At 45.2% G+C, this 22292-nt stretch overlaps 1 protein-coding gene across 2 annotated transcripts in view; it reads left to right on the top strand.

Annotated features, from left to right (window-relative positions):
• Ildr2 (immunoglobulin like domain containing receptor 2) overlaps positions 1-19427 on the top strand; it is a 62244-nt gene extending 42817 nt beyond the window's left edge. For both annotated transcript variants that reach the window (XM_041662535.1, XM_041662534.1), the window contains 4 exons: positions 5770-5883; positions 10080-10296; positions 11177-11852; positions 13195-19427. In XM_041662535.1, the coding sequence (XP_041518469.1) occupies positions 5770-5883; positions 10080-10296; positions 11177-11852; positions 13195-13230 (1043 nt within the window). In that variant the 3' untranslated portion in view covers positions 13231-19427. The remainder of the gene's footprint in view (positions 1-5769; positions 5884-10079; positions 10297-11176; positions 11853-13194) is intronic.
• Positions 19428-22292: the final 2865 nt, after the last annotated feature.

The raw sequence follows: 22292 nt of genomic DNA, 5'->3' as shown, positions 1-22292 counted from the left end.
AGTGACTCTTTCCCTCACGGTCAGGCCTCTCTCATGGAAATGCAGCCATTTGTAGAGCCCCCAACCCCAATGCTGCTTCTCACTTCTCTGCTCCTTGCAGCCACACTTCTTGGAAGTTCTTTTACCACTCAGTGTCTCCTTTACTTCCTCTTATCAACTCAGCTAATTTTTAAATGCTCCTGTCAAGCTGCCTGATTGCTAAATCCGATGTTGCATTGCAATCCTCAGCCTGCCTTGACCTCCCTAAAATGCTGGCCACCCCTGACCCAATTATCCTTTTGTGCTTATTTTCCTACCTGTTCTGCACGGTGCTGCTTTCTGACTATGTGTATCTTACTGGTGTTTGTGTCCTGCTTTTTCTATGGTCTGCCTCTCGGAAATGCTATCTATTGGTGTTCTTGCCTGGTCTGTGGTCCGCTCTCTCGAGCAAATCCTATCTACTGGTGTTCTTGCCTGGTCTGTGGCCCTCTCTCCAGCAAATCCTATCTACTGGTATTCTTGCCTGGTCTGTGGCCCTCTCTCCAGCAAATCCTATCTACTGGTATTCTTGCCTGGTCTGTGGCCCTCTCTCCAGCAAATCCTATCTATTCCCATGGCTTCAGTCATCATCCATATGCTAAACATTCCCAGTCACGATTTTTTTCTGACTTCTCTTCTGCTGCTAAATCCCATATATCCTGAATATGCTGTTCTGTATATCTATTTCTGAATGTCTCCAGCTGGATGTCTTACAGGCATTTAACCTTAGCCTCTAGGAACTCAGTCTACTCTTTCCGCTTCAAAGTCTACATAGCTTATTTTAGTGGGTAGCATCATTGCCTGCCTAGCGACTCAAATCAGAAGCAGGAATTCCACTCTTATTCCTTGTTCTTCTCTTCTCATTTGGTACCAAGGCCTTTAGATTTATACTTTAACCTTGAATTGTTTTTATTCCCCTCCATCTCTACTGTAACTATCTTGGTCTTGGTTATATGACCTTGCATAGTGAAACCGGCTTCAACCCCTTCTGTTGCCTTGCTCTGGTCCATTTTATCTCAATATCCCTGCGCTCCATTCATCCTTCTGGCAAAAGAAGTGAGTAGACAAGTAGGCTTTCAAAATGTCATTTTAAAATTAATAGAGATGTGTGCCTATATATATGCCTACTGTACACAGAATATGCAAATTTTAAGAAGCACTTCTCCCACAATTGGACTGCTGTCACCCTGGGGGTGGAATCTGGCAGCTGTTCCGTCATCCATAAACAGACTTACTGAGCTCGTTAAGACAGGGCAGGAAGAACAAGCCTCTATCCATGGAAGCACACCTTGGAGACTGCCTGTGCAGGTTTCCTAAGTCACATTTGTGCTATATATGGCGAAATTGGTTGAAAAGTCATCCAACCATAATTGGGTCAAAATAGCAACTTAAATTTTTCAGTAATAATAAGGTTTTTTTTATTATAGTTTGTCATCACTGGGAGTTTTCTAATGTTCTGTCTCTGGTAAAGCTGAAATTAGAAGACTAGTAAGAGAGGGCCTGAACCAAAGGGCTTGGGCCAGGCTGGACTGGAAACCAGAATAAATCACCAGTGACCCTGAGCTGAAACATCACCTGGGAAAGTCATTTTCTAAATATGCTACACTTTGGACAATAGTCTAGTACATTTCTTGCTAAAATATCACCAAACTCCAAAGAGTTCTCTTGCCTTTAGATTATATATAAAAACCAACCCAATATCATTTGGTTGGTTGGTTTGGGGGCATGTTAAATATATATATATAGATATATTATATTTTGCTCTATAGAAGTATAGAGTATATTATAATATATTAGGTAAGTATATTATATTCTTACTCTGTAAGGTTTTTGATGGCTTCAAATGTGTTATATAGTTCAGGCTAGCTCCAACTCAGGGCAATCCTCTGGTCTCAGTTTCATGTATGCTGGGATTATAGGCATGTGCCACAACACATGACTCTACATGTTTTCAAGTTAAGGATAATCTATAACTGGGGCCGGTAGCACACACAAATCCAGCACTGTGGAGACAGGCCAGAGGAGCTACAAATTTGAGACCAACCTGAACTGCATAGCAAGTTCAAAGTCTACCATCTCAAAAAATTTTACAAATTTTCCCTGCCCTCATAGACATTATAGTCTTAGAAATTTATAGTTTAATTAGAAAGTTGTAGTCTAGTAGCAAGGTTTCTGGAGGCTTGCTGATGGAAATAAAATGGGTAAGAAATGCAGAACAGTATATAGAAAAACTGTAATGCGGTCAGAAAGGAAGTCTGTGCTGGAGAGGATCAGAAAAGGTTTTCTGGTGACTCATATGCTCTGGAGCACATATGTGACACAGAGCCAGATTATATGGGAGTGAGAGAAGAGTTTGTGTGCTGTACAATCAAACAGCTTATAATTTTATATAAAAATAGCCACACCCTTTAAAAGGAGAAATGTCTTGTTTTTTAGCAAGTAAAACCAAATGGATGATGCTCTTAGAGTCTGACGAGCAATCATTTGCATCTGCCTTTTGACAAATTAGAAGAATTTAACTCTCTGAAGTCTCCTGGCTGCTGTGAGGGAGAAGTCGAAGCTGAAGTATTCTGCTGCATACAGCTCTTTATGATGCCAATATTGAAAGCCAGATCTGTCATCTTCCCCCGAGGCTGTAGTTGCTGTCTGTGGCTTCTCAGAGATTGATAACCATGTGCACAATCTCATCTGTATCACAATGAGGAGTGTAATTTATCCTAATGACACTGAAGACATCCTAATCTCTAATCCAAGCTTCTCCAGCTGTTGTTCAGCATAGCGCTCTCCTCTCTCTCTCTCTCTCTCTCTCTCTCTCTCTCTCTCTTTCTCTCTCTGAGACAGCTGGTACCTAGTTACAAATAGCATCAGCCATCAGCCCCTCCCTAACCGGTGACCTTTATTTTGGTGACACTGAAGATTTGCCATTAAAGTGCTTCCCATATGAAGAAGACCTGGCAGAGCCAGGGCTGCAGGTAGAGTGGACCCCTCCCTAATGCCTACAGCCATGCTGGTGTTCTTTCTTTAGATGATTAGTAATGGCAGCCACAAAACCTTCTTGCTTCCTTGGGCTACCTACTATTCAAGCCCTTCTCTCCTTGGTTAACACTCTCCAGTCAATCACCTACATAGCTTCCTGTGCCATACTTTGTAATCCACACAAAAACAAAACAAAACAAAAACCACTTGCTAGTCCAAATTTATTCACACCTTCATTCATTCGTCTGAATGTGCATGTTTTGAGTGGCTAAGACGTGCCAGGCTCTGTGTTAGATGCTAGCGATACATAGGTGAACAGAAGAATCTAGTAATTGATTTCTGGAAAGTTACGGCCTATGGATTAATGCTTACAAAGAATACACTTTCCAAAGAAGCCATGAATCCTTTCCCTTCCTAGTCTAGGAGTAATTTAGCCAACTTTTAGTATTCGTTATACGCGAAACACCATCGTAGGCACATGGACATCTTAAATCATAATATCTTCTGGAATTTTTAAAGAAGATTATGCTCATCTATATAAAGAACTTGGAATGAACTAGAATATATTAAGGCCTATAATACAAATTCAAATCAAATGATTTTTAAGTTAGGGAAAAGATTGGAACATAAAGAGACAGAATTAGAAGAACCAAAGGAAGCTCTTTTGGTGAGGTGGCATTTAAGATACCCCAGTTCACTGTGGAACATTCAAGTGCTCCACTAATTAGTTTTTAGTTGTCTTCTCTTGAAGTCATTGCATGGAAACTGAGTCCTGATGGGTCTTCACCCTCCGGAGGTCCCTCAGGAAACCAGTACCAGCATGCCTGTAAGATGCCCAGACTCCTGATTTGTAGCTCTGCACCTCATCCATCAGACATAACTGCCTTGGTGCAGACATAGCAGTTCTGTGGGATAATTGCATTTTAATTGAACAGTCTGTACCACTCTGTGAACGCCTCTGCAGAAATGGAAGAATGTGTAGCTTGATAAATAAAATCATTTCTGCTGAAAATTCCTTCTGCAGAGGGTTTATGGGTGGACCTCACCTCTGGGAGAAGGTGCCACTGAAAAGTATGTGCTGGGGACTTACTCATTTTTTTTCTAAGTCATTTGACAATTTGAGATGGACATGGCCTGCCTAGTGTTTTCTCACACAGAAAATGTGTGCACCTGCAAATGGGTGTGTGGGTGGCTTTCTTCTTCAATGCCCAGGCCATGATTAGAGCCTGTAGAATTTTAGATTTTGATCTTCCATGTAAATAGCCGGGAGGCGAGCTTTGTCCATAAAGTCATGCATCCAGAGACATAAAACACCACTTTTATTGAACGTATATACATTTCTGTGGTTTCCTCATTTTTGTGATGTGCACCCACTGTGGGAACAGGGAATGTTGGAGTGGGATTGTTCGCTACCGTTTTCCACCCCTGCTGACTAGAAGTCAGGGCCATGCTTCAGGCCACATGATCTCTGGAATACCCAAGACCGCTGCCCACTTGGGGCTTTACTCTCTTGTCTTCTTCATCTGTCTCTTTAAAAAAAAAAAAAAAAAAAACAGATAAACAAAAAACAAACCCTGCATCTCCTTCTATACTTTAGGGGAGGTATGATGCCCTAATCCAGCTAAGCTTCAGTCAACGAGACCACATGATTTCATGCCTGGCGCTGCCAAGCCAAATATTTCTGGTCATGTTCTAAAATCCTCCCTCGTCAAGGTTTTTCAACCATGAAACGTGGCTGGCGGCAGTCCTCACTTGCATGGCTGCAAGGAACAAGCACACTTGTAAACATTCAGCAGAGAACCTGGCACGTTCTCAGTGTCCAGTACGGATTGTCCGGTTGCCCCTTTCTCATCTTCATCCGCGCCCCTCCCCCATCTGTCCATTATGTTTATCGTTGTCTGATCACCCTTTGGGCTGGTGTTGGGCTAGACTTTAGGGATCTGGGACGTGAACAGCCGTGGTCTCTAACATGTGAGGGATGGAGATGGAGAAGATGGTGTTATTTCCCCTGCTTTAGTTTTGTTTTTTTCATTAAGCCCTGCAAAATAACACCTGTCTCGAGCCACAAAGCAGCGGGTCGAATTAAATTCGTCACCTATAAAAGATGGCGTTTTCTTTTCCTAAAAGGAAAAGGCTGAGGAAATAAAATGGAAGTGTGATTAGAGATTCATGTGTTGTGCGGCTTGTTTTGTGCTCCTGTGTGTGTCGTCTAGAATCTAATATTAGCTCTCAGGCACGCACCATCCAGCTTAAGGGATTTTTTTTTCCATCTCCCAGGCAACTAGAGGCTTTTGGTTTGCCTTTGTGAAGGTCTGTGCTGCTTGGGGAGCTGTCTTAAAGTTCTGTGCACTTCTACCAAGTGACAGTGGGAACCTCATGCTGGAGAGTGACGTGTGCCCTGGGCTTGGAAAGGGGTCTTTATCTCCTTTCTTTTTCATTTGAGCTTATTCCTCCAGTGCATCTCAAACGCTTTGCAGAGGCAAGCCTTCAGGATAGCTGTGGAAGGTCAGACAGCAGGAAGGGAAGGATAACAAATGGCCGAAAGTGAGCTGCAGTGGGGTTTGGTTGTTGGCCTCCAGGTTCTTTGTTCCAGTCCTCTGGTAGAGGATCTCACGTGTGCCTCCTGCGTATAAACTATAGTGTTATTATTTCTGGGTGAGTCCAAAAGAGTTGTTCTAACTGGGAACCATGTTTTCTGCTTGGCAGAATGAATGGAGCCATCCCTTTCTTGCTGCCCTGTTTTTAGCTCACTCTCTTGTGCTTTTTCCTCAACAGTTCGAAAAGGTTACCGTATCCAAGCTGACAAAGAGAGAGACTCCATGAAGGTCCTGTACTATGTCGAGAAGGAGCTGGCTCAGTTTGATCCGGCCAGAAGGATGAGAGGCAGATGTGAGCATCTGTTAATTTTATGTGACCTGTGCTTCATTCAGGATTTGGTAACTAAAGAGGATATGGGGGTCACCATATTTGAAGCTCTGAGCCAGCCCATTCGTGACACCACCACAGAAAGTACCTGAGTACGCGGAAGGGAATAGGAGTGCTGGGACTCCTATAGGATGGGACAATCACGTGCGGTTCATGTTGTGTCTGCCAGTGGGGCGGTCCGTGTTGATTGCTGTGGTTTTGTGATCCTGGGTTTAAAATGTTTCATTAGAACAGTTCCCTGACAACCCCCTTTAAGTAATACTCAAAATAGTCACTTAAGATATGGGATGGCTCAGTCAGTAAAGTCATTGCTTGAGCAAGTGTGAGCACCCATGCTCAGATCCCCATCACCCATGTAAAAGCTGGGCTAACATCACATCTACAGCCCCAGCCCTGAGCTGACCGAGACAAGCCCATCCCTGGAGCTCAATGGGCACCCATTCTAGCCAGTCAGTGAACTAAAAGACCATTTCTCAAAAACTAAGATGGAGCAGATCGAGGCAGCTACTATGGCAACCTCTTGCATTTACATAGATGAACAACCTCACACACGCATCTGAGCAGACACACATACACACCAAAGATGTGACTATTCAGGGTGAGCTGTCCCCAGCGTGAGGGGCCCCAGTATAGCAAAACCACATGCTGACTTGCCACATGGAGGCTGCAATGAAAGTGAAAGAACTCTGGTAAATGAATCTAGGAAAAAGAAGCTGGCGGTCCTCTGAGATGCCCAACCACAGAGATTGTGGGGTGAGCAAAGAAGCCGTGCCTCTTGTCAAAGAACGTTTTAATTACTAAGTCTGTTGGTGGCAGGGCCCCAGCCCTTAACTCACCCATAGCCCTGGAGACTGCAGCTGACACTGCTGATTCTTTAGAGTGGGCTCCAAATTACCGTCTATCATGGGAGGCAGCGCAGGGCAGGTCTGACTCGGATGGGCTAATTATCAAGAGGATGCTGGCAAGCCTGGCAGTGAGGTCACTAGGCACTTTCTTTGAACCCTCTTCTTCTTGGAATCAACAACAGACTTGATAGAGCTGTTGGGAAAACAGTCCCAGACTAGAGGAACCTTATTCAGATTAAGGACAACATATTCCACCCAGTTTACAATTCTAAATTCATCCTGTCTGTGTTGCAGCCATTGCTGCATCCTCCCACCATACTGACTATAAAAAGACCATCTCCAGATTGGAATGTCAGGAATGCAGATGTCAGTGCACTTGACAAGCTCGTTGTAACAGCATTGTTTTGGGTCTTTGTAAGGAGACGGAGATCCTAGATCAAGGAGAAGCTGGGGCAAGCAATCTACCAATATCATGGCTTAGAGGAAAAGCTAATAACTAGGATTAAAAGCAAAAAATGGGCTTGAGTGTGTGTGTGATGTCTCTGGACTTGACTACCTGGATCCAAATGGTCTTCAAAAACTGGGTGTTGTCAACTTAATGGAATCTCAGAGTTGAAAGGGATCCAGAGCTGGTTGGTGTCAACCTGTGCAGTGTTCAAATGAGGTATCAGAGGGCTTGGAGTGTAGTAACGGAATTAGAAGAATTTAGGTGGTTCCCAACCTTGTGACTTATATACAAAACCTTTTGAGCTAAGCCGAGATTGGCCTCCTAGCCATGACACATGTTGAGAATATGGTGGCTGATTGTTGAGACCTTAGGTCATTACTGACTCCACATCCTTCATAGAGGAAGAAATAATTGAGGAAGGGAAAATAACCACCACCAGGACTAGAACCCAGATCACCCAGCACCTCCAGGTTAGCAGGGCGACAGCGATGTGGAATGGCCCAGGACTAGAGTTCACTCTAGAGGTCAGTTCCATCCTGAAGAGCAAGAAAGCCCCAGAGCAGATCATGGAATGGTCAGTCTGGAAAATCTCATTAAAAAATAGATACCTTGGTTTCACAGATTCTGTAAGAATTGGGGGTTTGAGGTCCAGGTTCATGATTCTGTAGGCCGCTGGGATTCTCCTTTGTGTTGCCTTTATGGTAGCTACTCCTCAATGTTTACATTCTGGGAACATCTACAGCCGGAGACCGTAAACAGTATCTCCTGGACACAGGCCTTTCTACTTCTGGTTTTTAAAAGGTTTTATTGAAACACAGCCAAGCTCATTCACTTATGTATCTTCTATAACTTCTTATTGAATGGTTAGACTGAATGATTATAACCAGTATGGCTCATAAAGCCTACAATTCCCTGCGCGGTCTTTACAGAAAATGTTGGTGTGCCCCTGTCCTAAAATGACATTATTAGATGTCTGTCAAAGGGTACATCAATGTTCGTATTCGCCTTGGCAGAGATTTTCATGTGGTAGATAACCTGAGCAGCTTGTTACTGTGAGCGGTCAAATGGTGATAGTACTGTCTGAGGGCATGAAAATGTCGAATATTCCCTGAAATTTAGAGACAGTTCTGAGCCAACAACAATATTGTTTTTGCATTGGTCGAGTGTGTTTTAAAGTTGGGGTTTTTTTTTGGTATGCTTATTGGGAAATTGGAATTCATGGGAATTATGAGGGAATGTTCTAGATTTTAATCAATAGTCTATGAGATGTTTTCTTTTAAAACGGGCATCAGGGTTGGAGAGATGGCTCAGAGGGTAAGAGTGCTTGCTGTGTGGGCATGAGGACCTCAGTTTGGATCCAGACATCTATGTCAAAATCTGGGCCTGGTTGCAGTTTCCAGTAACCCCAGCTCTGTAAGGAGGCAGAGACAAGAAGATCATTGCTGGCCACCAGCCTAGCTCCAGATTTTGTGTGAGAATAGGTGAACACAAAAAGTCTTCTGACTTCTAGATGCATACACATAGGCAAAAACCAGACATCACACACACACACACACACACACACACACACACTCACAAATTAAATTGGCAGTCTATCTCTTTAAGAGGTAGATAAGTTTAAATTTTTATTATAACTCAAAAACCAAATGATCGCATGAGTAACTTTCCATTCCTGTGTGTTCTTGGTAAGACAAGCCTAGGAGGTCCTGCTGTTGTCCAAAGTTTCTCTGCTCCTCCCAGTATCACTGGGGCTGCAAAGGAAACCTGAGGTACACATTTCTGCATTCCCACGTCTAATCTTGGCTTATCTTTCTCTCAGCAGCAAGGACTTTAAACTAGTAAATGTTGTTTTTAATAATATTTTTGAATCTCAGTGAAAAGGTTTAAAAAACAAGTAGATCCAGTTACATTGCAAATAGGTTCACTGGATTTGTTTTTTAAGGAAAGTGAAATTCAGTACATTTCTAAGTTCTAGAAATAATCAAATTTTCTGGGTTTTTTTTTTCCAGTCTAGATCATAATTCTGGTCCTAGTTCCTAAATGCCCCTGCACAAATCTAATTAGAAAACGAGAAAGCCGTGAGTGGGCACCTTTGTAGCTTTTTAGGCTGAAGCCAGAGTTCAAACTCCAGGCCAGTGGACATAAAGGCGAAATTCATTCTCCTTATCCCAAAACTTTTAGCCTGGCCACTCGTGACCACATAAACCTGGAGTACTTTGGTAGGAAGGGGAAGAGACCTTAGAAGTAGATCTGGTGCTACTTGGGCGGGATATTACAGGTTCCTACATGAGCCTGCTCATAAAGGTAAGTGTACTGAAGCCAGGTGTATACACACTCTTGACCTTGACACTGTGCTCTTTGGGGAGGGGAATGGTGGGAGGAGGGCAGAATGGTGGCCATACTAAAGCCCCTTTCTTGGGCCAGCAGTAGGGAAGATGCTACGATTGATGGCTTTTTTCCCCCCTCTTTGTCTCTTTTGGCCCAACATGGCTGGGATCCTCAAAGTTCATCACAGAAATTATATAGGACGGAGAAAAACATTTGAACAAGGGTGGTGTCGTAGGAGGCCAGCTGCAGGAAGCCTGAGTTCTGGGAAGCCGGCCTTAGGTGGAACAAAGGCCATTGTCTTCCTATTCCAAGAACATCATGTAGGATGGGCTCCCCCTCTGTAAACAAGCTGGGGTTGAGCTGGAGCCAAGCCCAGCTGAGCTAGGAACACGAGTCCCACCATTGCAGACTGCAGCACACACTGGCCAGGTCCAAGGCCCTCGGGCAGGAGTTTCCGGGGTATTCCACCTCAGCCCTTCACGGCATTCCTTTCCTAATGTGCAGAAAACTCTGTGATGCCTGCTCCTGTGTCCCTGCAGATAACAACGCCATCTCAGAACTCAGCTCCCTGCACGACGAGGAGGACAACAACTTCCGCCAGCCCTACCACCAGATGCGGAGCAAGCCGTTCCCTCTGTCTGGGGACTTGGAGAGCAACCCTGACTATTGGCCTGGTATCCTGGGAGGCAACAGTGGCACCAGTCGGGGGCCAGCCCTGGAGTATAACAACGAGGACCGAGAGAGCTTCAGGCACAGGTGATGGCCGTCGGTGGGCAGGGGCCACCATGTGTCTAGTCTAGATTCTTCTAGCACGTCTCTTTCTATGGGCTGTGGGATAGCTCTTTCTTACAGATAACACACCCCAGTGAGATCGTGTGTGAGAAGTGCTCGTTTAAGACTTTTTGAAATGTGTGTCTTAGGCCCCTTAATGAACCCGGACATTGCTTTCCTCATGTTTTGTCCTATAACCAGCTGTCATCTCCATTGTCCGGGTCATTTGTCAGACATCACATTGGCATCCTTGTAATTAATCCTTTTACTTCTAAAAGTCAGCTACTGTTATTGTCTGTTTTTAAAGGCAAGACAACAGAAAGTTCCAGACGCTAAGAAATTTGCCAGAGTGATAAGCAATTTAACAGTTTGGGAGACACCTTCATCCCTGACTGGCACCTTCACCCATTCTCTGCCCTTCAAGGACAGTAGGCCCCCACCTTTCTTTTACCATTACAGAGGTCTCTTTGGCCTCCTGACTTAGTAGGTAACTTGGTCCTTGGCTCTGAGGGAGAGACAGTCCTCTCTATGTCATCAAATATTCCAGTCTCCAGGGACCAGAGTTGCTGTGGCTGTGAGGGTGGGCGGAGTGTGTGGCTGTCACCCAAGGGTCTCATCAAGATCAGAAGGTGATCTGTTTCAGCACTACCCAGATTGCAAGGTATTTTCAGATACGCAACTCCATCCTGGTCTGTCATACAAACGCATGAAAGAGCTAGGGTTGCCCTTGCCGGACGTACAGCATGCAAGGTGCCGAGGTGACTCATCCTCCCGGGTGGAGGGCAGAGGCTGAGCCTCTGGAACACGGGGGTGTCCTGCAAGGTTTCCCTCGCAGATGCAGTAACCAGTGGCCATCTGCCTGCAGCCAGCCGCGCTCCAAATCCGAGATGCTGTCGCGAAAGAACTTTGCCACGGGCGTGCCGGCGGTGTCGATGGACGAACTAGCGGCCTTCGCAGACTCCTACGGCCAGCGGTCTCGACGCACCAATGGTAACAGCCATGAAGCTCGGACCGGGAGCCGCTTCGAGCGCTCCGAGTCGCGGGCCCATGGCCCCTTCTACCAGGACGGCTCGCTGGATGAGTACTATGGGCGCAGGCGCAGTCGCGAGCCTCCGGGAGATGGGGAGCGTGGCTGGCCTTACAGTCCCGCGCGTCGCCGGCCACCGGAGGATGCTCCTCTGCCGCGCCTGGTGAGCCGGACCCCGGGCACCGCGCCCAAGTACGACCATTCGTACCTGAGCAGCGTGCTGGAGCGCCAAGGGCGATCCGAGAGCACCAGCCGCGGTGGCAGCCTGGAGACGCCGTCCAAGCTGGGTGCGCAGCTCGGCCCGCGCAGCGCCTCCTACTACGCCTGGTCGCCGCCTGCCACTTACAAGGCCGGGGCCAGCGAGGGCGAAGACGAGGACGATGCTGCGGACGATGACGCGCTGCCTCCCTACAGCGAGCTGGAGCTGACCCGGGCCCCGTCCTACCGTGGCCGCGACCTGCCCTTCCACAGCAATTCGGAAAAGAGGAGGAAAAAGGAGCCCGCCAAGAAAACGGTGAGGGTGAACTCTGAATCCTCCAGAGCTGGGTGGGGGTTGTGGGGATGCAGATCCCCTGGCGGGAAATAAGGGGTTAGGGTCACCAAGTCATCTACTTCACTCTTTTCAGGGTCAGGTGGAGGAAGGAGGAAGTAAGGGTGTGACTCTCAAGAGACAACAACAGCAACAAAACATATATATATATATATATATATATATATATATATATATATATTAAAGTAGATAATATGTAGGTTATTGTAGGAAAGGCTTTCAAAATCGTCTCCACTGGCCTTTACCTGGGTTCTCGTGGTCTGCATGTAAAATATTCTATGCATGTTTATGTGGCCATTCTTCTCTCTCAAAGAGCACACATCCCAGAGACACCAACCAAGGACAACTTCCTTCCTCCTGATTATGACTGAATGTATGCCGGGTACAGCACCTTGCATGTGTGAAGGAAGCCTTTGCCTCCGCTCAATTCTCCTATAAATGGACTTATATAGACTTTACTGCTTCTTTGAATGAAAGAGCACTCTGCCCTTCCTTCAGCCCCTGAAAGTGAACTGTGCACTTCAGAAAAGTTGGGGAACAGTCACATGTCCACAGAGCGGCACCAAAGTACTTCTGTTCCCTACCTCCCCAACACCACTCCCACACACACATACAGTGTGCTTTGGATATCACTCTCCATGCCGAGAATTTCTGTTTATCAGGTAGCCTGCCCACTCGGCGTTTTATTTTTCCCCATTCTAAGCTGGGCTGCCTGTCTACCTTCCTGACTTTTTCCTTTTTGGTGGAGCGCAAACGCAGGGCCTTCCCCATGCCAGGCAAGCACTCACTCTACCCCTGAGCTGCATACACCTCAGGTCTGAGTGGATTGTTTTTGTTTTTTTGTTGTTGTTGTTGTTTTGGGTTTTTTTTTTGAGCATGCAATATGGAGAAAAAGACCATGGACAGGAAAAAGGTGTTTGGCTTTATTATTAACTTCCCCCACACAACTATCTTTTGTTGTTCTTGAACTAGAGAAATGCCATGACCAAGGTACCGTGAGCGAGGAGGAAACTTTGAGGTGACTCAGGTTAATGGCACACCACCCACACTTAGTGTCATAGCGTTCCAACCGTCATTACTCTGCAGGCAATGGAAACTTATCCTTTGGCCATGGAACTGAGCTCCATCCGATGTATGCTGACTTTATTTTCTGGGCTTTGGGATAATCATCACACATCTAACAAAGTCCTGAATCAAGGCATGCCTGGCTTTGTGCAGGTTCTCAACTCTCCCAGTTAGCAGTCAATTGTGTCTGCTGCTCTGTGGGTCTGGGGTTTAATGTGGGACTCTTTCTGCTTTTCTCTAGAGTGACTTTCCAACCAGAATGTCCCTTGTGGTCTGATGGCTCAAGATGCATCTCCGGATGCCTAGAAATCAGATGCAGACTGCTGGGGCGAGGCACAGATCTGAGAGCCAGCAAGCCGAGGACCTTCTCTGACCAACCACCACTCTGGAAGATGTGCTGATCTCTGCTTTAGGAAGGGATAGTAGGCATCCTTTAAGGGGGCTGATTTCAAATCCTAGTGCCCATCTAGCTTGAGAAACTCACCAAGAAAACAATGATGTGTGAGAACATACCACATAATAATCCACAGGGTTTATCTTGCCCCGCTCTACCCCCCTCCCGCTTCCTTAGCAGCATCAAGACTCTATGTCCAGTTCTGAAACAGGTAGCTTTGGACCCATGACCTCTAAACACTACTATGCTTATGGAATGTTTTTCTACAAGTGCTGTTCTGTGCTTAGAGGCAGAAAGTTTTATTGCTACCGTTAGAAGACATTCTGCTCACAAGAGAGATAACCTCAAGGTAAAATGTACCTTTTATCCCCTTCACTTTCAGTCACTGGTCAATGAGTCTTGTTATGCTAAAATCAGAAGGCCTTTGGTGAGCTTAGTGGCCGTGACCTCCTGGGCAATCACAGAAATGACTCCAATTTGCTGCTCTGACTCACAATTCTTAAGTGGCCAGGACAAACAGGATAGCATTTTGCAACGCTGTCTAAGTGGTCTTTCTTTTTCCATTCAGGCGACGTAAGCTGATTTTCATCCTTCTGTTGTACACAGCGGCACCCAAGCCTTGAACTCCTAAGGTCTCTCTCCCTCTCCTCTTCTCCCCTCTCCAGCATTTTTCAGGGGCTGGTGTGTCTGAGGGTGTTCCACTCCGCTCTGCAGTGTGAATAGCTTGTCATCGGGTGCCTTTGACAGATGTTTAAAATACACACGTGAAAGAGAAGGAGAAAAAGAGAAAGCGATGATACACGCTGAAAAATGGGAAAGGATTTAAGAGGAAAATAACGTATAGTCTCATTATATCTTGAATGTGGGCTGCTTTCCCCACAAACACACTCTGGTTTTTTTGTTTTTGTTTTTGTTTTTGTTTTTGTTTTATTGGATTTGCACTTCATTTACAGATGATTTCTGCCATCCTGATCCTGCCACTGCAGGGCACCAGGGATGTGGTGTCTACATCTTTTGCCCTCACTGGCCTGCCACTGTAGATGCTTTGGCAAGAGAGACACCACTTTCTCAGCAAGAAGCATTTCCTCTTCCTACCCTTGCAAAAAGTGATTGGTTTTGCCTAACTCCAAAACTGAGAAGGCTCTGGACTTTGTAACATGTGTAAACTGCCAAAGTAGCCGTAAACGCTTCCCTTTTCGAGTTCCTGTGCATGGAGTTTGTCCTCTCTCGCTGCTCATGGACCCGAGCAAATGTACCTGAACCATCTGTCCTACGTGGTGAGAGGAGTGTGGCCGCTGTTATTGTTGCGTGTGACAGTAGTTTTATCAACTCAGCAGACACAGAAGAGCATCTAGTCACGACCAACAAAAGAACTGCCTAGCTGAGCCAAGCCCAAACTGGGGGTTCCCAGTTGAAAAAAGAAGTTTGGTACTCCTGTGTGTTCCTTTATTGTCAAGGCTAAACCTCTCTCCTGTCAGAATGCTTGGCCCTGAATCAGATACTCACCCAACCTTAGGTATCCTACAGCCCTCACTTTGTTTGACAGACTTTGCAGTTTGCATGTTTGTGGTGAGTCACGTGATTGGGTGACAGGACTGGAGGAAGATGATACTTGCTATCCCACAACCCAGTGGTCGTCTGTTCTCTACTTCCTGATCTGTGTATAGCCTCTGAAGAAGGTTGGTCAGAATTTCCTCAAGACTTTTCCAGGACCGCCTGACGGGAATTCCAGAGTCTGTTCTTCTAGTATCCATTGTTTCTCATACATTTCCAAAAAGAAGCAAAAAAGGTCCCATGTATGTGATGGGTGAGGGTTGGAGGGATAAGCTAATATCACTGCCTGGAGGAGTATTGGCATGCCAAAGGAAGTCATGGTTACTTTGGCCTGAGCTAGGTGGAACAGGAAGATACTTCAGCCCAGTGCTGGCACTTCCAAGGGCTGGAAGACAAAAGCCATAACCCTGGTGCTGAGTTTTAGGCTTGATAATGCCCCTGGCCTCAGAAAGCCTAGATCTGGTCTGTCTGTTTGGGCTCTAAATCAATATGACAAAAACATCATTTCCTAATCACCAGCTTTTGAGTTCAACCTGCTCAGGCACTTTTGAAGAATATTGGCTAGCTGCAGTAGCTATTGCTATACTGAGCACTGTGTCAGGTTGCTGAGCACCAAAGAGCCCCATAGCACAGGCTTCAGAGACCAAATATATTGCTTTGGAAAGCCAGGGGCATGTATGAGCTAGGTGAGAGCTGAGAGGAGCAATAGTAAAAACTGTTAAAATTGGAAATATAATGTTCCAAGGCAACAAGACTATAGGCCGGCAATTTAAAAAAAAAATCAATGTAAAGATGATAACAGGATTTTTGAAATAACTGGGGGAAGGGAGGCAACAGATTGCTCTTTGTAGGGCTGCGTAAATCATTTGGGCTTCCAGACCTTCAGTAGTGGGGGAAAGCAGTTGCTTCCGGGTATGTGGATAGGAGATAATGCTGAGCGGACAAGGCAAAGCTGGCTGTCCTCCGTGCCCTTGACTTTTCTTTATACGGCCCTTTGTTTCTTCTCCACATAGTGTGTCCTGCATAGGAAGTGCCTCTGCGTATTAGTTCCTTTCCTGTTTGTCTAGGGCATAAGGTAAGTCTGGTATAAGATGTGATCTCCATCCACTTGAGTCCCTACAATTTAATAAGGATGCTCAGACATGCCCAAGAAAGGATAAGGATATTTTATGCATATGATCGGAAATAGTGCTATGGATAAATTATAATAAACCCAGAGATTTAAATTTTTTAAACTTAAATGGAAATATTTTGATATTTAAGTGTTGTGTTTGTCCATCCATCCCATTTTTTGGGGGGACATGCTCAGTGATCTGCAAAGCCAGGCTGTAAAACTGAGCTGTAAAGAGATAAAGGAAAAAGGGAGAGGGCTGAGTGGCAGGGCACCTGGAGGGGTGGTGCTGGAGCTCCTGTCTTTGTCTCTGAGTCACAGCTGAGTCAGGGACAGGCTGGAGGAGGAAGTGTGGAAGCAGGTGGCGGGAGGTGTCCCGTGGTGCTCAGAGTTCTTCTCTAGGCTGTGTAGAGACTCATTAGGAGACTGAGGATGGTAATCAGTTCTTCCACCCAAGCAAGCCCAGGGGGAGCTCAGCATCTGGTCCTCTGAGTATTTGTATCTCTAGCTTGGGGTGCAGGATTTGTGCAAAAGCAAGAAGTCTCACACAGTCTGGGTGTCTCTCCTCGCTTCTTATGATCCCCACTCTGCACTTGGTGTCGGGCTGGACATACCAGGGTGAGCGGGGGCTGGCACTATCTATAGCAATCTGGCTAGAGCTTAAGCAGTCTTCAAGAGGAACGAAGTGACCGATGCTGTTATAGTTCATCCACTCCCCAGCCCTCTTTAAATAGACAGATAAACTCATTCTCCCAAACGACGTCACAAACCCATCTGATTTTTAGATTCCAGTCTTCAGACCTTTGCTATCGGGTCTGTGTTTCCCAAATCTGCCTGGCTATAAGAATTACTTGAATTAGCAGAGGACCTGAGTTTGGTTCCCAGCACCCTCATGGTAGCTCATAATTTTCTGTAGCCCCAACTCCAGGGGCCTCAGTGATCTCTTAGAATATCCGGGAGCACTATAGTCACATGGTGCACTTACATGTAGGCAAAATACTTACAACATACAAATAAATGTATTCTTAAAAAGGAGGCTGAAGGGGTGGCTCTGTAGTTAAGAGTACTGGCTACTCTTCTAGAGGGTCCACATTCACTTCCCAGCTCATGGTGCCTCCCAGCTCCAGTTCTAGGATCCAATACCCTCTTCTGGCCTCTGCAGGAACTGCACACAACTGTGCACAGACACATGCAGGCAAAATACACACATAAAAAAGATGTAAAGCATTTAAAGACTACTTGGTAATTATTTGTCTGCAGGGCTGGGAATGTAACTCAGTTGGGAGTACTTGCTTAGGATGCGCAAAGCCGTGGATTCAATACCCAACACTGTACAAACTAAGAGTAGTGCCACATGCCTGTAATCCCAGCATTTCGGAGGTGGATGCAGGAGGTTAGAAATTCAAGGTCATCATTGGCTAGTTAGTGAGTTCAAGGCCAGCCTGGGCTACACGATACTCTGTCTTAAAGGGTCAAACAATAGCAAGTCAAAACACAAGAATTACTTGACAACCACTGTCAAAAAAAAAGAAAAAGAAAAAAAAAACCTGGGCTGTGTCTTGGAGAATGGATGGGTGGGTCTGGAGTAAAGGCTTGTACTCTGAACACGTGCTTTCAGAAAGCTATGTATCAGATACCTTTGGGTAATGCTACCCTGAATCGTACCTCTGGTGCACCCCACCTCTGGTGCACTCCTGACTGCTGACCATCCACATTGTTTGAGTTGGGGATTATTTTATTCAAATATTGGTGTGAGGTCCCTCTGACTCCCTTTGGGTTGGCACTGATGAGGCACCGAGCAGTCTGGCTGTGACACTGGAGACTGGCGTACCACAGTCCAGCTGAAAGGAAGCGTTTCAGGGGGGAGAGATGGAAGCCCTCCCCAGGAGCCTGCTTGATATGTTCCAACTCCCAGAATAGTGATCTGTTGTGACAGCCTCAGATCAGACAACAAGAATTACAGGTAATTTTCTTATTCCCTTGATGCCATCCTGAATAAAACTTAGATTGTGAATAGAAAGAAAGAAAGCCATCAGGGAAAATGGCAAATGTAAATCATTTTTAAAGGGTACAAAATAACAGGCTTGCTAATAACATAACTTTCATGTTAGGACCAAAAGCGGGTGGAGGAAAAGAATGAAATATACAACGTTAGCACTTCCAAAAATCAGGTTTAATTGCTGCCAGAATCTTGTGGGAGTTTAGAAGTGACGTGTAAAGTTTAGAAATCGTCTATGAGAAATCTAAGGTCCTAGAAGCAAGATAGTGCCTAGTTTCCCCTGCCAGGACCCTGCCTCCTAGTCATGTGGAATGATCACTGAAGCTCAAAGGCCCTTGTGACATCAGAGTTGAGAGGGAGAAGTTGAGTTGCTTCAAGCAGCAGCCTCAGGTTAGCATCGTTGGGGTGATAAGGTCAGTTTCTAATGCTACATACATTACCTCTGTGATACATTGCTGTTTACAGACCAATTCTGCAAGCATTCTCTCTTCTGTTCTTCACAGCAAGCCCTGTGATAAAGGCGGGGTAGGTGTTCTCCCATCCTGCAGAATGTGGAGCTCCCAAGGGACTCGCCTACTGCAGGAAGGCTTTCAGAGTCTCTAGAAGGCCTTCTGACTCTCGGGTTTCTTGCCGACCCCCGCAGTACTCACAGGCCCAGACTTCAGCTTGTTCTTTGCACAAATGTGTAGTAGAGGAGAGTCCTGGACTCTGTGGTGAGGAGGAACCACGAAGACAGGCGTTTGTCACTTCATCTAACCACATGTCATTCCTAGAAGTCTGCCCCGAGAGGGAGGTGTTTCTGCTGGAGAAGAGTTTCATTCTAGACACCGTGCTGTGATGGGGGAAGGCTTGGATAAATGTGCTGCAACTTCCTGGATTCTTCTCCAAGAGGAATTTCTAAGCCTAGCTACAGGTTCATCCGAGGTGCAGAATTCCAGGGCTGTGGGCAGGAGCCATCATCTTCACTATATTTTGAGATTTTTAAAGGTAGAGCTGAGGATCTGGGTCTAGAGGGAGACAAAGAAGGCGAGGAGAAAGTTGTAGCAGTTGAGGTAGAAGTCTCGTTAGAGGTTTTGGTGGGGCTGACTGATGGGGTTAAATGTGGTCTGACTTCTTTTATCTAGAAGACTGAGAAAGATGCCCATAGCTTTTCTCCTGCCACATTTATTAACAAAGGCGTTAGACACGACTCTATGAGGAATCGCCTTGTGAAATCAAAGAACGTGACATTCGAACAGTGGGATGGAGGGAAGACGCCTACTTCACGAGAGTCACCTGCCCAGTTGTTGTTGTGCCTTGTCTGTGACATCAGAACAGAAATGTTTGTGTCACTGTTGACCATGATGTTTTCCCTATGTCAGACATACAAGTGCATTCGATTGTAATGTTTTAAAGTAAATAAAGCATTTTCATCTACTTGTGCTGTGCTCAACTGACTACGCAACTCGATTCCGGTTTGTTACGGTCTTGCAGTAAGTGTTCTCTCCGAGAGAAAGAGTCATACAGAGGTGACAATGTGTGGGAATGGAAGCATGAAGCCAAGTGCTTGGTACTGATGACATCCTCATCCTCACACTGCAGGACACACTGTCCAGAGAATGGTCTCAGTACTATATTGTAGAGGCAGACACAGACATCTGTGGGCTCTCGCAGATTTCAGTGAGCTACGGGGCCAGGTCAATTCTGCCGCCACTCACTGCTGCAGTATTTCAGGATGCAAGGCAGATGAGGTAGTTGGACAATGATGGTATCTGGCTCCTTGTCAAGGAGAGAGTCAGCATTTCCCTGATCGAACTTACATTTGGGGAAGGGAAGAGGGAGGCCATTGGTGGGAGGACATTTTAGTTTCTGATGAGATTTGAGAAATTTCGCAGCACCCCAATTAAGGGGAGGCAGTTAGGAACCTTAGTGAGCATGAACAGTGGTGAGGACCCTGGGGAGCTATCAACCCTTGGATGGCCAGGCCCTGTCAAGGGATTCCAGAAAACCTGCCCTTCCTTAAAACATTTGGGCTTAACTCTCTTCTTCTAGTAATTCTGTTAAATATTTCCATGTAGGCTTAATTTAAAATTAGATTCTAGAGCAGTTAGACTCTCACACCTTTTCTGGACTTCCTGCTATTTGATTAATGTTTTAACTGTTTTTCCAGCCTTTAAAATATTTTTTTTTAATTTTTCAAGTATGTTTAGAATCACCCCCTCCTCCTTCTCCCCTATACATTTTTTTTTCTGGCTGCATTTTAGATTCTTTGTGAACTGTTTTCCTTCCTGAAGGAAGTTTTCTTTTGTGCTGGTCCCATGGTAGGATATGCTGTTGGCCTTTGTTGATCTCAATCAAAGAGCCTTGTTGTCCCCGAAGGGGACGCTCACTCATAAAATGCTTTCTTCACCAGACTGAAGTGGTTCTTCCACTTCCTCCTGGCTCCCCCTGTGACTTCTGAGAGGCCAGCCACCAGCCCCATCTTCCTCCTTTGTCACACACCTGCCTTATTCTTCTGGCTGCCTCTTTCAAAACTTCCTCATTTATTCATCGTGTCTTTCACAACATGCCTCCCCATCCCGCCCATCTCCCTCCCCACCCCAAGTAAAGTAAAATTTCAGGGAAAAGGGGGAAGGGGAGAAGGAGCAAATCTCTCCCTGGAAGTTGCCATGTGACACAGTGAGGCCCACAATAAACCCTGTTAGCCCATACACCTTTACGTGCAGGTGTTCATTGCAAAGAACCCTGTGTTCTGCTGCTCTTCTATGCTGGGCCCTCACTGGAACCCTTCTTGCATAGCCTGCTTCTGGCCACTTTTAAACTTTCCCCTCTGTCTCTAGTGTTCTTAGGTTCCAATGCACACGTCACTGTGGGTTTCTTCTTATTTATTCCAGCTAGGACTCATGCTTCCTCAGACCGTGGGTTGGCTTTTCGTCAAATATGGAAATCTTGAAGCTATTAACACATCAAATATTTCATCTTTAAACTCTCTTTTGACAAATCCAATTAAACATTAACATCTTCTTGTTCTACTCTGTATTTCTTAATATAGTTCTGTGTTTTCTCTTTCTTTGTCTTTTGCTCTCTATTCTGGGCAATTTCTTCATGTTTGTCTTTCAACTCGCTCATTTTCTCATCAGCCGATTCCAGCTCTGGTTCTAATAGGTTTTTCCGTTATGGCTGTTCCTCTGAGCTCTTTTTACAAGTCTGTGTGGTCATTTGACACTGTCACCCCTTATTCGTATCTTCAGTTTCACTTTATTTCTTTGTAATTATCCATCCAAATTTTATATAACCCATATTGCAATACCTACAATGTTTGTAGCTTTGATTATGGAGATTGCTAATTAGCTAACTGTTTCCCATGATTTCCTGTGCTTTTGTGTGATTTTTGCATTTTAATTGTGAACATGTGTGGTGGAATATGGTGATATGTTAGTGTTAGTCAAGAAGAACCCTTTCCTACTTTTTAACATACCCTGCTGCCCCAAATCTATCTATACACAGCAGTTAGAAAGCTTAAGACTAAGGGGCAGCCGGGCGATGGTGGCGCACGCCTTTAATCCCAGCACTCGGGAGACAGAGGTAGGCGGATCTCTGTGAGTTCGAGACCAGCCTGGTCTACAGAGCTAGTTCCAGGACAGGCTCCAAAGCCACAGAGAAACCCTGTCTCGAAAAACCAAAAAAAAAAAAAAAAAAAAAAAAAAAAAAAAAAAAAAAAAAAGACTAAGGGGCAACTAAGTAAACACATGCTAGGCAGAAAAAAAAAATATGTATATTTCTAATGAGATAAAACAGGGTAGTAAGGAGCCTTGATTTTACATGTGGTTCAGAATTGGATTGTTATAAGAGAATGGCTGTTTAAATAGCAGACATAAGATTATTTTAGGGATTAAATGTGAACAGATCATTAATTGTGAGGACTACTAAAGAAATTATTGATCTTAATTTCATTAAAGAAGTAAGGAAAGACTAGACCTATAATATGAGATAGAAAAAGGAGAAGCAAAATGTCTATTTTCCTTTACTTTTGCTAAATCCAATCTAAGTTTTTATATACTGTTGTTTTGTTTTTGTTTTGTTTTGTTTTTTGAGACATGGTTTTTCTGTAGTTTTGGAGCCTATCTTGGAACTCACTCTGTAGACCAGGCTGGCCAGTCTCTGCTTCCCAAGTGCTGGGATTAAAGGCATGCGCCACTACCTCCCAGCTATATACTTTTAATTCAAACAAATAAGTAGGCCGATTTCAGATTCTTCTGGCAGAGACATTTCTCTTGGCAGAGACATCCTAATTCTTATCAT

Source organism: Microtus oregoni, unplaced genomic scaffold (genome assembly GCF_018167655.1).
Source record: "Microtus oregoni isolate MIOR12 unplaced genomic scaffold, Mior012 000013F_ref0000133, whole genome shotgun sequence".
Classification (NCBI taxonomy): Eukaryota; Metazoa; Chordata; class Mammalia; order Rodentia; family Cricetidae; genus Microtus; species Microtus oregoni.
Note: the sequence above shows the minus strand (reverse complement) of the source record. Positions and strands in the feature narration are given on the sequence as shown.